The following is a 16,238-nucleotide window of genomic DNA, read 5'->3' as shown; positions in this document are numbered from 1 at the left end:
CCAATCAGCTCGCGGGCCAGCAGCCGGCCAGTGAGCTTTGATTGGTGGACAGCCCAGTCACAGGGAAGTGAGGGGGAAGGAGACACACGGTGTGCTGTGCTCTACTCCCATCAGTGACATGACAGGAGGACTGCAGGGGGACACCAGACTGTCCTCTCCCCGCCCGGCAGCAGCAACAACGGTTGCTGCTGCTGGGAAATTTGCACTGTGGGGGCATACCAGCTTTCTGGCACCATAGGGGCATACCCAGCACCGTATGGTGCATTCCTGGCACCGTGGGGGGCATATGTATATATGGCACTGCACTATTGGAGGCATATTTGTATCACACCCACCCAAGGGGTCAAAATAAACTACGCCCCTTTTTTTGGCGCATGCGCCTTCGGCGCGCGCATGATGTCGGCTCTTCAGCTTAACTACCGATATTTTTCAGGCTCTTTACCTCTGACCGGTTGGCCACCCCTGATAAAGGGAATATATTTTTTTTTGGGCTAAATATTTTTTATTTAACTTTGTCACAAATGTGTGCGACACTGGCATTTTTAGAGAATATTTTGCGCATGTCTCACAGATGTTGGCACTCAAAGGGTTAATATATGAGGGCAAAAACACACGTGTGAAAAACAAGAGGCAAACCTGTCCTGTATATATATAGATTACACTGTGGCAGTGAAATGGTTACTGTACCCTGCTAACCATGTAGTCCGCCTGTATTTGCCAAGCAAAGTAGCATTTACCTGAGTCTGTGACTTCATTCTCCACACCAAATATAAAAGATAGACAACACATTTAGCATGGAGGTTAATCTGGACTGTAAAATGTAGGTAATATTTATTGTGGGAAAGAATACCAATAAGGACAAAAAATAAATTACTATAGTTTTCTTTAAACCACAAAACTCTGTGTGCATCAGTGATCTGCATACTGGCAGGTGAGTGTTAATGGAACTGTCAATATGCTATATTATTTTTTGGCTTGTGAATATATTATATGTATAGGTGTAGATCTGACTGTGTTATATTGATTGATGTTTTAAAACATCCAATTACCACAGGCCTGTTTTATGAAGGGTGTGTGCTGCTGGGGCTTTAATGAGCTGTTTTGCTTTATGTACAGTACACACAAGTTTGCTGCTACTTATTATGTACTGAAGCTCGTCAAACATTCCTAGCCGGATATGCATCCTGTCTGTACACAATGTAAAACAAAAAAAAAAAGGCGATAGTGCTCATATATAATTACATTAAATTTGTAATTAGATACAAAACGTTGCTAGCGTGTGATCCAAAAGCTTCTCCTTCCTTGTTTAATGGCTTTTCTGCCATGTGTCTGAAGGCCCCCATACACTAAACCAAAGTATGGCATACAGATTTGCTGGTCATACCCTGGCAACTACCTGACGGGTTCCCTGGCAGCTAGGATTGCACAAGATATATCATAGGGGATGCCATTCAATGCCCCAGAATATGACAAATCCTTGTGGCAGCCATTATGATCTCTGGATCTCCAATGTACATAGGACCCTGCATTAGATCAGAATCGATAACCAACAATATGACATTTTTCACACGATTTATCAGCCCAATGGGTCGAAATCATGTGAAAAAGGGCCAAATCATAGTAGTGTTTGGGCACCTTAAATTCACCTAGGCCAGGGGTCCTCAAACTATTTTTCTCTGGGATCTTATCAGACAATATAAATAATTACGGGACCTCAGGAAGTTACTGCAGAAGGTCATCACATCACATGTGTAGTCAGCAGACAGCACATACATGGAGGCACATTGTGGAGGCACAGAGTGATAGGAGGAGTCTAATATACCATAACCCATCATATCACATGTGTAGTCAGCAGACAGCACATACATGGCAGCATTGTGGAGGCACAGAGTGATGGGAGGAGTCTAATATAACAGACAATTCAACAGATTGTTCAGACTCCTTGTATCACTGACTGAGATTAGAAAAGTCATCAGCCTGATGGTCAGCAACATGGAGTCTCGACCCCATGCTGAGAAGGTCGGGACCCACTTTGGGGTCAGGACCAACAGTTTGAGAACCGCTGATCTAGGCTATATGTGTCTACAGAGACTCAAATAATACATTTTTATATAATAAAACAAAATTAATGAAACATTGCAGGAGGAGTAGGGGTCAGTGCTGGGGCTGCAGATAATGCGGGTGGCCAAGAGGCAGATAACCAGCTCAGCTGTTATATATATATATATATATATATATATATATATATATATATATATATATATATATATATATATATATATATATATATATATATATATATATATATATATATATATATATATATATATATATATATATATATATATATATACTGTGCACTGGTGGAGAGGCAGAGTCCTGTATTCACCCCTCCAGCACCATGCATAGGCCATGCCCAGACACCACCAGCCAGCTGCTGGTGTCTACTGTGCCAGAACCGTATATGTGTATGTATGTACATATAATATATGGCTAACACTGCTCTTCACCATTATGGTGTGCTGGCGACACACACACACACACACACACACACACACACACACCCCTGCTCACCCTGATAGAGCCTGAGCTCCCAGTAGCAGAAGTTCCAGAACCTGGCTTCTGTGTCCGTAGTAACTGCCCCTCCCCCTCCCTCCCTCCCTCTATAATCCAACCCTGGTGTCCATCATGTTGATGGACTTTTAACTGGATATTTATAATAACTTTTGTCAATGATTTGTTATTGTTATATGAAGGCACTGGTTCCAAACCCTAGATCATGGCTCCTTGGGCCACACAAGACAGCCACACATGTACACTGTGTAAATAATGTTCTGTATAAATATCTACTGTATCTGCCTATCAGCTGATGTAACTGTGCACAATTGTAGTTCAGTCTTGTGAAAAATACAGTATGCGAACATCAATAGTGTCCTTTAGGGAAATGCAATTTAAAATATTGCATTGTGCTTATTATACACCCAAACTTCCCGATGTAATTGGTGTCTCTGGCAATGCTAATGGTTTCAAGTGCTCTTCCCCAGAGGCCGACATTTATCATTGTCTATGGTCTTGTGATATAGTACAATCATTTTGGTTGGAAATCCAACATTATATTAATCACACATTACGAATACCATTCAGTGTGGTGGCCTCTTGGGCATTTTGGAACATTCACCTCCCTAATAACTCTACAACACCGCCCCAGGCCGCTCAGTGTCTTCTAGCCAGGGGGGGCCAAGAAAACCATACTTTCAAGATGGATTCATAATGATACATTGACCTTTCAGCTTATGCTTCCAAGATTGCAATTTCTATTCCAAATGGACTGGATTCAATGTTCAGTTGACATAGAATCAAGGGCATTGAAATGTTTTAATGTCTGTTACTGAATGTTCTTTCACTGACAGACTTTGAAAAACACTGTATTAGACAAGTTGTTAGACTATCTACTTGGTATAATATATCTACTTTAGAACAGGGATGTCCTCCCTTCTGAGGAATGTCTTCCTATAGTTTTTTTACAATGCCATGTATGGTTTGCCTCTCTGTAACAAGAAATGCCATTTTATTGTTACTGGCCGTTCTTCAATAATTATACTGCCTTACCATGCATGTACCTACTGTATTCATTTCTGGCAATGTACTGTTGCCTACATAGCTGACATTTTGCTATGTCCTACATTTAAGGCCCCCATACATTAGTCCGACTTGTCCTAAGGACAAGTCGGACCTGATTTCCCCCTGCAGTCCCGGGAGGGGGACACACGATTAGGCACTTTATGTGCCAAGTTTTGCATATATGATAAATAGCATGCGATTTATCATATACAAACTCCCAGGGAGCTGCAAGGTGGAGGGAGCAGGGGGGGGGGGGGTGCGGACATCGAGGCGGCTGACAAGGGGGGCGCTGTAAATAGGGCAGAGGCAGCGGGCAGGGGACACTGCAGGGGACACAGAGGCGGCAGACACTGGCGAGGGCAACTAAGTGCCGGGCAAGGGGGAGCCGGAGCAGGGAGCTTTCAGTGCTGCAAGGGGGGAAAAAAGCCCATACAATGAATAGGCAGCCAGAGATTGGCTGAGCGCTCTCTCAGCCAGTCAGCAATTGGCTGAGAGAGCGCTCAGCCAATCACAGGCTTGCCCATTCATTGTATGAGCTTTTTTTTTTTCTCTTGCAGCATGCCACTGCCAGCTCCCTGCTCCAGCTCCACCTGCCAGCCACCTCGCAGTGTCCGCCGCCCCTGCCCGCCTCACAGCTTCCCCTGCTTGGCTGCACAGAAGATTTAGCAAATCGGGTCGGACCGGGTGTCTAGGCATGGGATTTGGCCCGATTTCACTGCCCGATCCATCTGAATCGGGTAAAATCGGGACCAAATCGCATAGTGTATGGGGGCCTTTAGAGCCAGTGCAAGATTTCAGGGCACCCTGATCAACATCTCACCCACTGCTCCTGCTCCCCCCAATTCAAAATAGGCCATGCCTCTGTGGCCCCAATTGGTAATAAGCCTTAAAGTAGTGTCAGAAATGTATAATACTCCTCAACTCCTATGCCACAGTGCAGAGCCCCGAAAGCGTAATGTGTCTTCTAACGTTGCACCAATCACAATATGACACACGTGTATGCCATGAATTCATTATATGCCACACATCTGTATGGTCAAAATGTCAACATAAAAAAAGGTAGACACATGAAAAGGTTGACATGAGTTTTTCACATTTTTTGGGGCGGTTTATGTGGAAACTTTCAACACTTTGCTTGCCATGCTTCAGACTCGGTCCTTCCCTACACTCGGCACACTATTATATTCTCCCTCTGCGCTGACATAGACCATGAATTAAGAACAAGAAGGTTAAAAATAAAATAAAAAAAACATTAAAAACGTATGTCGACCTAGTTATGGGTCTACCTGTTTCATATTGCCATTTTTACACTGTCGACCTATTGCATGTTGACTTTTTGACCATTTAAACCTTTTTGGGGTATACCTATCGACTGTCTATCTAGACACTCTAGATGTGTTTCATCTGGAACCAGAGTGAATCAATGGGTAGACAGCAAAAATGTCGACATTCGTTTAGGTTGACATGCAAGAATGTCGACGTGTCATTAGATTGACAGTCAAAAGGTCGACATGGGGGTTTTTCGCATTTTTATTTGTTCCAAATGTCAACATAATCAACATGGACACTAAATCATAGCACCGCGCCCCCTCGCTACGCTTGCCATGCTTCGGGCACGTACCTTGCTGCACTTGGCACACTATATTATTCTCACACCTCGCCCTAGTGGATGGTAGGGCATGAAATACCGCCTGTTGGCTCCAAAAACAGTGAAAAACCCCATGTCGACCTTTTGACTGTCGACCTTTTTTTTGCATGTCGACCTTTTTGCTGTCTACCCGTTGTCTGGATACCGAATCAATGCCTTCAATACATAATATGACACACATTTCTGCCTCAATGTATGATATTCCACAGAGATGTGGCTACAATTTTTTGTATGCCACACATCTGTACCTCTAATTCATAATTATGACACACAATAACTCCAATACATATGCCATTCGTATATTTGGGAAACAGATGTGCCGCTAATACATTATGCCACACACCAGTCCCCCAGATTTGAACAAATTCTTTGTTTGCTGCACAGCTGTTCCATCCATACATTATGCTATACATAGTGCCCAAACCATATCTGTGCCTCTAACTCTTTATATGACATACATCTGTGCCTCCAGTACATTATGCCACATTTGAATGCCCTAATACAGTGTTGTCAGACTCATGGCCCTCCAGCTGTTGTTGAACTACATGTCCCAGCATGCCCTGCCACAGTTTTAACAATCCATTATATAAAATCTGTGGCAGGGCATGCTGGGTTGTATAGTTCCACAACAGCTGGAGGGCCATGAGTTTGACACCACTGCCCTAATAAATATGTATGCATTACACCTGTGCCCTAAAATAGATTAGTATTTTTTATATACGTAAAAACCAGTGGAAATAGTTTTCATGCTGTATGTTTCAGTAATCCTATAGGCTAAAACTGTGCCATAGCTTTGGAAGGTCTTTTTAAGTCTAAACATTACAATATATTCAACCAATGTGTCATTTCAATTCACACTTTTCTTGTTTCCTGGAGTGCAGTTCAATCGGTGAATATACCTTATATTTGTGTTGTGAACACTGTGAACAGCTGAGCTGTGACAGGCATTAGGGATTTTATTCCCGTCACCCTGCAAAAACCCTGCATCAGTTTGGAATATCACCAGTCATTACCTCATCCTGGGGGAATTTTTCAGAGGATAACAACTGAACTACCTTAATGTACCAAACAAGCGCCAAATTAAGCCTTTAACCGAAGGGGATGGAAAAATGAGTCACAAGTGACAACAAAATCACCTTTGACTACAAATAAATAGATGCATGGATCCTTTCCTGGTTGTGTCATGATATTGCCACATGTTTTCTGTGATGACATCCCCCATTACACAGCTGTGAAATATTGCAACTAACAAGAGCACAGTAATGTCCATTACTTTGCTGTGGTCACAATGTTAGAGACAGTGGCCCTTATTCAGATTCACTTGTTCCCCTGCGTGTTCATAGTCAGTTATGCGAAGGTGCACCCATTGTGTGTGAGCAGCCACGGCAAATAGATTATTCGCTGGCGCTCGCACACATCAGTGCAGGCGTAGGGCGTGAGTTTGCGGGCGGGGGTATTCCCCATGGAAACGCCCAGCATTTCATGGACATTCCCATGAAAACTCTGGTTGTTCTCATGGTAATTGCCCAATGGTGCGGGGGGCATCTGACATCGCTTCCCATACAGGCACTCGCAGAGGTGTCCTTAATTTGTGAGTGCTTGAAAAATTGTTCAATGTTACGTGACTATCAAATGATTTTGTGCCTGCATGTAAGGCTGCGATGGTGATGCATGGCGAACGCACAGCGCTATTACTCACATTATGCAAATCATCCATTCGCATGCCTGTAGGTAATAGCGCTGTGCGAAGGGCGGCGGCTGTGCATGTGGCAGGTGGCAACTGGTGGACTCGCAAGCCTGCAAAATTCACAGACTTGTGCGTCAACCAGAATAAGGGCCAGTGTCCATGATGTCACCTGCTCTTGGCCAATGTTTTTATTTCTGCCCATTGCAATATTACAATTCCATTCAGGTCATACTCTAATTGAGCCAGTTTTTTTCTTCTTCAATGTGTCATACAGGAAAGATGTACCAAAGATTGTCTGCAACTTGTTCTCTCTCCAATCTGCTCCAGTCATTTTTCAAACACAGCCTGTAACAAGGCAGTTAGGAGCTTATGGGTTGGTACTTTATTTCTCTTCCAGGTTTGATCCATCTCCCCCAGAGTATTTTCTGTATGCTGGATATAACTATATGTGATACTTGATATATCATATGAATAAAAGGAACAGGACTGGGAAAGAAAATGATTCCCAAATGGAGTATAAACAACAATAACAGGTCAAAAAACATCCCTAGAATGCTAAATGGTATCCATGGCTGGTGTCCATTTTGTGAGGAAAATTGTACTAATTTTACTTGGGAGTTCTATTTTGCATGGGATGTTGCTATGGACAACCAATCAGATGCTATCGTCTATCTTCTAGAAGCTGCTAAATAATAATAAGTAGATTCTGATTGGTTGCCCATAGCAACATCCCATGTGAAATAGAACTCCCATCTTAGTACATTTCCCACAGTATGTCTTTGGAGTACAGAAGGAGGCCAAACCATCAGTAAGAAACCCATGCATGCACTGCAAGAACATACAATCTCCACACAGATATGGCCAGAATCAAATTCCTGATCCCAGCGCCGTTGCGAGCAATGCTAACCACTGAGCTGAATAGGTGGGTGTGTGCTCCTGCTGCCTATGCTGAATATACATCACAGACTGATCCTGGTGAATTCTAATGCTTGCTGCAGCCAGAGACGGCTGTTAACAACTGGGGGTATGGGTAAATAGGCAAAAGACCGAAATCCTGATAAGAGTCTTATTAGCATAGGATTTAGGGCTTTATACTTTAACCCTTTGCGTGCCATCATCACTGTGAGAGATGTGCAATATATCCGCTAAAAAAATTCCAGCGTCGCTCACATTTGTTATGTAAATTCAAATAAAAAATGTATCAAATAAATATTATATTTCCTAAATAAGGTAATCATTACAGGTCATTATGGTGAATAAAAATGTTTGCCAATTTTCACACCTATTTTGACAAATTTATTTGGCACTCAAAGGGTTAATAAATAAAAGTCTCTCTTACACTACTTCCCAGGCTCCTTTATGTAAGTGGTGGAACAGTAATGACGCTTGTGCCTGTAGGCAAAATGCTGCTTTTTATGGGTACTGCGCTGCTCACAAGATTATATGTGCACCATACACATAGAGCAGGTCATCTGTAGATCCACCTGCTGTAGGTTTTCCATTATTAGTAAGCCTTAGCTTTTACATACTTTAGCCGGTGGGGATAAGCACAGGATAGAACATAATACTTCCCGTAATGAGAAGTGCAATTCACACCCTCTGTGCCTACTCCCTTAGCACTTCCGCACTAGGTTTTGACAAGAGGTGCCATGCACCATCACATCGCCCCTCCGTGTCAGTAACACTCCCATCTCATTTCCTGCCTTTGTAACATTATCTCGTATCTTTGTGCTGTATAGCAACTGTATGCAATTTTGCTTTGGCTGACTTCACTGCCCTTCGGTCACTGCAGTTTCATTTCCTTTTGTGGAAAAAAAATGTTAGTGCAGAAGTGGTCATCATGTGGAAACTGACACTACCTTTTCTGTACGGTTATATTATAGGCAGTATATAGTATTGGCATATTTATTATTTAGCTTGTTGATGTTATTAGGAATATACATTAGGTCAAGTACTTGTAGGAAAAAAAAAAATATCCTACAGAAATCCTGTCCATACTTGCCTACCTGACCCTCTCCATGAGGGAGAAAATGCTCTGTTCCTGGACTTCCCTGGTAATGTGTGATTGTCATCACCTGTGGGGAGCTAGGTAATTGGTAAGAAAAGTATTTCACCACAGGTGATGGCAATCATACATTACCAGGGAAGTCCAGGAACAGAGCATTTTCTCCCTCATGGAGAGGGTCAGGTTGGCAAGTATGCCATACTGTGACCCTGGATATATAAAATAATATGGATTTACAAAGAAAACAATAAGATATTATGGAACAAACAAATATTTGGCACTACATGAAAGGGAACTGATACAATGTTAACAAATACTGTATATAAAAATAGATAGGTTTGTGTATACATATATGTCTTTGTATATATATTTTATAAGGTGCATATGAGGCATTATGTGCCATTTGGCTGCTACAGACAGTCACTGTGTGGATGGTCTCCCTTGTAACTGATGGGTTAACAATTGACAAGGGCTTAGAAATTTACCTAAAATTTACTAAAAGCGGAGATGCTAATAGATGTTTATTAAGCACCATGAATGTACACACATGCATTGACCCCAAATAAACGTAAAAGAGAAATGGTAAATTACAAATATTTATTTGTATAATAGTATAAATTAATTAGGCGGCCACCTAAAATTAAAAATAAAATAATCACTATGACAATACATGTGACATAGACATACTAAAAAAAAGATAAAAATATATGAACTTTAATTGAGCCCGATAAGTGATGTTTGTGAGTTTAAATCAACGTTTATTGGTAAAAGATAAAATATCACATAAATAAAATATCACAAAGCTCATAGTAGAAAAACTAATTAGGGCAAAATGAGAGCAATATAAAGTCAGAGGTGAAGGTGAAGTGTTACCTGTTAACACATGTCGTCATGTTAACACATGCCTCTTTCAGACCACACATATTAACCGTTATATTGCCGTTTTTTTACCGTTTCAAAATGGTAATGTGTGCGGTCTGAAAGGTGCAGGGTGATTTTACCGTTTCTAAAAAAAACATTTTTTGGAAACGTTAAATATGGAGGGTCCTACCCGTTTCAGACCCGTTTATTTGGTGTCTAGAACGGGTCTGAAACTGTATCACCCCCTCCCCCCGAGCGCAGGGAAGGGAATGGTCGCGCTGTGGGCAGGGGGTCCCTGCAAGTGTCCGGGGCACTGTGATCTGCCCTGCCCGGGGTGAGAGTGGGGGCTGCTGCTACTGCTGGCGCCGAGGAGGTGAGTGGGGACGGGCGGCTCTGGCTGGGATGTGGGCGGCTGTCTGCCCTGACTCACCGTCAGCCTGTAGGTTCCGGAGCGGGGCAGCAGCGGAGTGCGGGCAGCGGGAGCCCGATGTGGATGTCCCGCTGCCTCCTCACCCTCTAGGGGAGGGGGTGTGGGTACTGCTTTTCACTATGCTCGGAGAGACACAGGCAGCAGAAAGGGGTTAAACCTGACAGACCTGTTTTTGGAAACGTTTTCAAATACAGGGTCAAAGACAGTTATGCGGTCTGAAAGCAGCATCAGATGTATGATATGGCAGGTGTGAATGTGTTCCTGAAACACCCCCACTATCCATGCCAGCCCAAGGCGAGTCGAGCGGATGGGTTACCTACCGACCTATTCATACCCCCACTATCCACGTCGGCGTGGAGTTGATTTTATAAAGTGTGGTGAGCCATCAAGCCCGAAGCGTGGCGAGCGCACGCGGATTACTTTACATGTATTCTGCGTCCCCGCTCACTAGCCTTGCCATGGACGCCAGGGACAGAGCCATGGATGACGGGAACAGAGCCGGGCTGCCGCGGAGTCACTACGCTAAATATGCTAGGCAGCCATTGGGCTATGCTGACAGCGTAGCTTAGCCTACGCTGAAAATGTAGTGTAGCCGGGCACCGTCCTATTACACAAGTACCAAACCTACATAACTGTATGTAATGCTGTGTACACATGCTTCGATCCAGTGTCTTTTTCAATTTGAATAAAAAATTACACTGAATCAAACAGTGTTAGCTACTGTCAATGCAGATTCGATCCTGATGAGTGGCATCGGGATCGAAAGCAGAAATAGACTTGCCTGCCAAGCCGATCGAAGGCTGTATAATGCTGCTCTATGCAGCATCCCCTCATCCCACCCCCCACGTGCCGTCCTCCTGCTGTACTCCCTCCCTCCTTTTCGATTCCGGCAACCTGCCGGTTTCCAGATTGAAGCATGTGTATACCCCTTAAGACAGATTTCCTGGTCTCCATTACTGGGGTTTTCTTTCTATGCATATGATTTAGCAGTCACAGGGGATTATTTACTAAAATGGGAGTTATTTTGAAGATGGGATGTTGCCCATAGCCACCAATCAAAATGCACTTATTTATTTATCACCTTCTAGAAGATTACAGATAGAATCTGATTGGTTGCCCATCTTCATTAGAACTCCCATCTTAGTAAATTTACCCAACAGTCTTTATTACACCATGTACATTGTGTTCTCATCCGGTGCAGGTAGAACCTGAACAGCCACAGTAGCCGGGTATATAATCTTTCCTAATGCAGTCTCTTTTGTGGTGTTGTTGTTGCTGTCTTTATTAGTAGTGATGGCAGACACGTGTTACTGGCTTGGAATGCTTGCTTTCTGGAACTTGGTTATAAAACACTATATTCTCTAACCGCAACCGAAAGACACGAACAGTTGTTTTATGTACACAACACATTCCACAAACAAGCCCCTGACTTGTATCCACAAAGCCTACACACTGATAAAACACATAGTTGCTGTATACACTTTGGCCCTCATTCTGGTTTCTTTGTTCCCCAGTGAATTCACAGTGGGGACCGATGTCCAGGCACTGACTATTGTCATATATTGCTACATCGTCTCTTTAAAGGACACTTTAATAGCAACAACTTATCTGTAAAAAGAGCAACTACATTTAAGGGGCAATTCAATTTCAGGTGATACATATCAAATTTACTTTATTCAGGGTAGGCAAAAAGGGAGCTATTTAGTTGGCCTCGATCAGCAACACTCGTTAATTCTCTGAAGGATTTAACAACATTTTTTGGGACTTTTGAGCAGCTACAAGTTGGTGAAATCCCTAGTTTTAGATTTTTTTATTATTATTATTATTATTATTATTTTAATTTGTGGTAAAAATTAGCAAAATGCAGGAAAATGGGTTACAAGGGCAGATGGGAGTCCTGTATGAATGGGCAATTATTTTTAGGCTTGCAGTTGGGAATTTTTTTTTAAATTAGGTGTACAAGCAGATTTCCCATTTTCACCAACACTTTGGTTTAACTGGCAAGTATTAATGCTGAATTCACTCTTTTATAATTGGATTGCATGATAAAGGAGATCGCATATACAGGTGTAAGAATCTCATATATAAAATAATAATAATAATAATTGCATCTGCCAACCGGCCACCTATTGCCTGCATCACAAATACTATGAAAATTACACGTGCCTGCTGGCGGGGAAACCCAACTGCCCTTCTCCTACCACTAAGAAGCTGGATGCTATATCAAATATTGGGACACTCTAGACCAGTAGTTCTCAACCTGGGTCCTCAAGGCCCCCCAGAGTGCATGTTTTCCAGGTCTCCACACAGAATCACAAGTGAACTAATTTGCTCCACATGTGATCTTTTAAAATGCGTCAGTGAATAATGAGTGCACCTGTGCAACTGCCAGGAGACCTGTAAAACGTGCACTGTTGGGGGTCCTTGAGGACCAAGGTTGAGAACCACTGCTCTAGATCATAAAAGCAGGATATTGTGAGTATGGTCAAACTTTTTAAGACTTTGGAGACTATCCGTTTAATATCTGTGGAAATATACACAGCTGAAAAATATTTTTATTCAGTTTTTTAATACTCTTTCTTGCTTGTTTTATATGAATTTTTTTTTGCTTTAAATGATTTGCAGATTGCTTCTGTAGGAAAATAAATGTGTGCGTTTTAAATGTTACGTAGGGAAAGAAAAATGGTAGAGATATTCTGGTTGGGTTTTAAATGTTATCAGGGGAAAGGGTATGGGGAGGTAGACCAGTGCACAGGTTAAGTTTTATGTAGAATATATGCAGCTAACCATTTTTAAATCCACCAATAATGTCTTGTGGTAGAGTACTGATAGCCTCAGGCAATTGAAGATGGTGGAGGTGCACCACCCCTGAGAAAGACTCTCTCTTTGTTGGGTCACTCTGGAAAAAAAATGAGATAAGAGATTAGATGAGACCTAAAACACCTGAAACAGCACCAGTACGTCACCCCGAAGCGTGGCAAGCGCAGCGGAATGCATCCTCCGACATTTTCATACCCCCACTATCCACGTTGGCGTGCAGCTGATTCTATATAGTGTGGCGAGCGCAGCGAGCCACTGAGCCTGAATAGTGGCAAGCGTACGCGGATTACTTTACATGTATTCCGCGTCCCCCATACGAGGGGACGCGGAATACAAGTAAAGTAATCCGCGTACGCTCGCCACGCTTCGGGGTTGCTACGCTCGCCACACTATATAAAATAAACTCCATGCTGATGTGGATAGTGGGGGTTAGAAAAGGTCAGAGGATGCGTTCCGCCGCCCCTCGCGGGGCTCGCCACGCTTCGGGGTGATGTGGAGAGTGTTGCTGTTTTAGGTGTTTTAACATATGAACTACTGAGATCTCATCTCATCTCACACGCCACAAAAAAGGGCTATGTGATGCAATTTCACTCAGGGTGCAGTGAATAAATTAACTAAATTAACTACTGAGCATATGTAGGAAATCTGGGCGCCCTGCTAGGAAACAAGTACCGATTTTTTATATTGGATGCATTTTCTACTAATCAACCATGAGAGGCTACATCTGTCGAAAATATTCAATTCAATTGGAAAAATTAGTGTATTTCATAGTACTTTTGGTTTGTCATCAGCAAGAAATGACACACTGTTGTAATACTGTAATGACACACTGTAATACTATGACCACCAAGGAAAAAATGTTGGGGCCAATTTTGTGCTGGATTGTAAGGTGTGAATAATTATACAACACGCATTCATTAGTCACCTTGGAGAAAAACAATATTCATGTGACTCTCGCCGCCAGAGTCTGCTTCTTGTGGCCTCAGGAGATCATAGGCTCTGAATGCAGGTAGCAGCCAGATGATTTCAGTGTCAAACATAGGAAGACTTATTGTTTTATAGAAAGTTTATATATTTATTTTTAAATAAGAAAAAAATAGTTAATTCCATGGACCTTTTATAGCAGATATGACCAGGACATAATTAGATCCATTAGAATTAATTACATCTTTTCAGAGGAAGTTGATTGACATGGCAATAGTGATTGATTAACACTGGCATTACATGCCAAACATCAGGTAGTTATTGACTTAAAGACATAGATAGCTACCACCCATGATACTCGGCAGTGGTACTTGGTACTTGGCAAAAATACTATTTGAAGCAAAAAGTTATGGTTTTCTGAGCTTAATAAATAGACGCCTTCGTGTACATAGGAGTTTCCTTGCCTTTCTGGTAATGCCTAATCTCATTATGACATTAAATGCACATTCCCTCTGGCATTTTACCTCCACTCCCTCAAAACTTGGTTTTGTGTAATTTGTATTTTTTCGTGGTGGTCATGATATTTTGGAACTTTTTATAGTTACTTTGGCTTTCTCCCAAACTGTGGATGTGCTCAGATGACATTAGATCGCTTGCTAACATTTGACACATGTTGTAACCTTAAGTTACCTATTAACATAGATACTTTGCTGTCTTCCTTTCCTTAGAGTCTGTAGTGGACTGCGTATCCCAGACCCAGGTAACCACTGAATATGCCACTTCTAGTGTGCGGACTGTTGGCCTTCAAAATCGACCAGGGGTCTCAAAATTGGAGAAGCTTAATATTGTGACATCTGCTAACAATGAATCTGAGGCTCTGGCAGACAATTCTGTAGCCATAACTGAATTCATCAGTGAAGACTCCATCTCTTCTGTACAGGGTAAACCTACAATATATTGCAACTAAATATGGAATAATAATATTACCACATGAAAATTGAGCTAGTTTCTGAAAATTTGATACATTAATTAGCAACATTTACATCTTCAGCACAATAATGTCTGTATGTTATTGGGACCGGGAAGTAATCACTTGTTTTATTTTTTATTTTTTTAATAGTCAGTACAAGCAGCCAGAGTACCCTAAAGTCCATCATGAAAAGGAAAGATGAGAAAAAAGAGTCTTCAATGACGAAGAAGAATCTTCAGTTTGTTGGCATTAATGGCGGGTAAGCATCTTCTAGAATAGTGGAGTGGCGAATGTGAATATAGTGGCTGAGTTCCACTCGGCAACTATATTTTCCTGTTTTTAAATAAGGGGTTCCGGATGACTGCCCAACAGTCAGCATCCCGACAGTCAGTATACCGACATCGGAATCCCAACTGCTGGTGCTCTGAAAGGGGGGATCCTGACTGACGGGGGCTATTCTCCCTTGTGGGGGTCCATGGCGAGAGCAAAGAGCTTCTTTGTGCTCGGCCCCCTGTCGGGATTCCGATGTCGGGGAAAAAGCAAAAACGAAACTATTCGTTTAAGCTTGGTATCAATGGCGGGAAACCATCATTCTGATGTCGGGATCCCTATTGTCGGGCAGTCACACCACACCCTTAAATAAGTCCCAACAAACTTTGACTCTTTTTGGGCATTGATCGCTGCTGCTGGAGGAACTTTTACTGTTAGTAACATAAATGGTGAGACTACAGAATTCATGTGGGGGGAAACATTTATGTTTCAATGCAAAAGTTTTATTAGCAAAAGTGAAACTGATTCCTTTAATAGACTTCTATGAAGACATACTTAAAATGTTGCTATATGAAATGTCAACACTGTGATAATGATGAAGGTTATTGGTAGGGTTAAAATTTACACACACACACACCCCCCACTCCCTTCATTTTGCCTTTTAGACATATGAGAGGCAAAAGGAGGGGAAGGTGCACTACTAACAGCGGCTGGTAGAAGATTGTCAGCCCTCGTGCTGCAAAGGTGGCCAAAGATGCCAGAAGAACCTAGCTGGCTAGATACTTTAGCATAAAAATCAAAGCATATATTAATAAAAAATAATTTCCTTATAATAAAATAATAACCGTTTATTATACATAATTAGCTAGCGAAGGTACATAGTAATAAGGCATCAAATTGGCCAATGAACATTATAACGCACATAAAGGAGTTTACTCATTGGTTCTATTCTTCGAGAGGCAAAAGAGCTCTACTGAATTTCCTCAGGTAAAGGTGTCGTTA

The 16,238-nt window shown here is 42.1% G+C and overlaps 1 protein-coding gene across 2 annotated transcripts in view; it reads left to right on the top strand.

The window, feature by feature from the left end:
• The window catches only part of KANK1 (KN motif and ankyrin repeat domains 1), a 209,405-nt gene that overhangs the window by 181,638 nt on the left and 11,529 nt on the right, over window positions 1–16,238 (top strand). For both annotated transcript variants that reach the window (XM_083186038.1, XM_083186039.1), the window contains 2 exons: window positions 14,725–14,937; window positions 15,117–15,225. In XM_083186038.1, coding sequence (XP_083042164.1) covers window positions 14,725–14,937; window positions 15,117–15,225 — 322 coding nt within the window. The remainder of the gene's footprint in view (window positions 1–14,724; window positions 14,938–15,116; window positions 15,226–16,238) is intronic.

This window comes from Crinia signifera, chromosome 1 (genome assembly GCF_055691185.1).
Source record: "Crinia signifera chromosome 1, ASM5569118v1, whole genome shotgun sequence".
NCBI lineage: Eukaryota > Metazoa > Chordata > Amphibia > Anura > Myobatrachidae > Crinia > Crinia signifera.
Note: the sequence above shows the minus strand (reverse complement) of the source record. Positions and strands in the feature narration are given on the sequence as shown.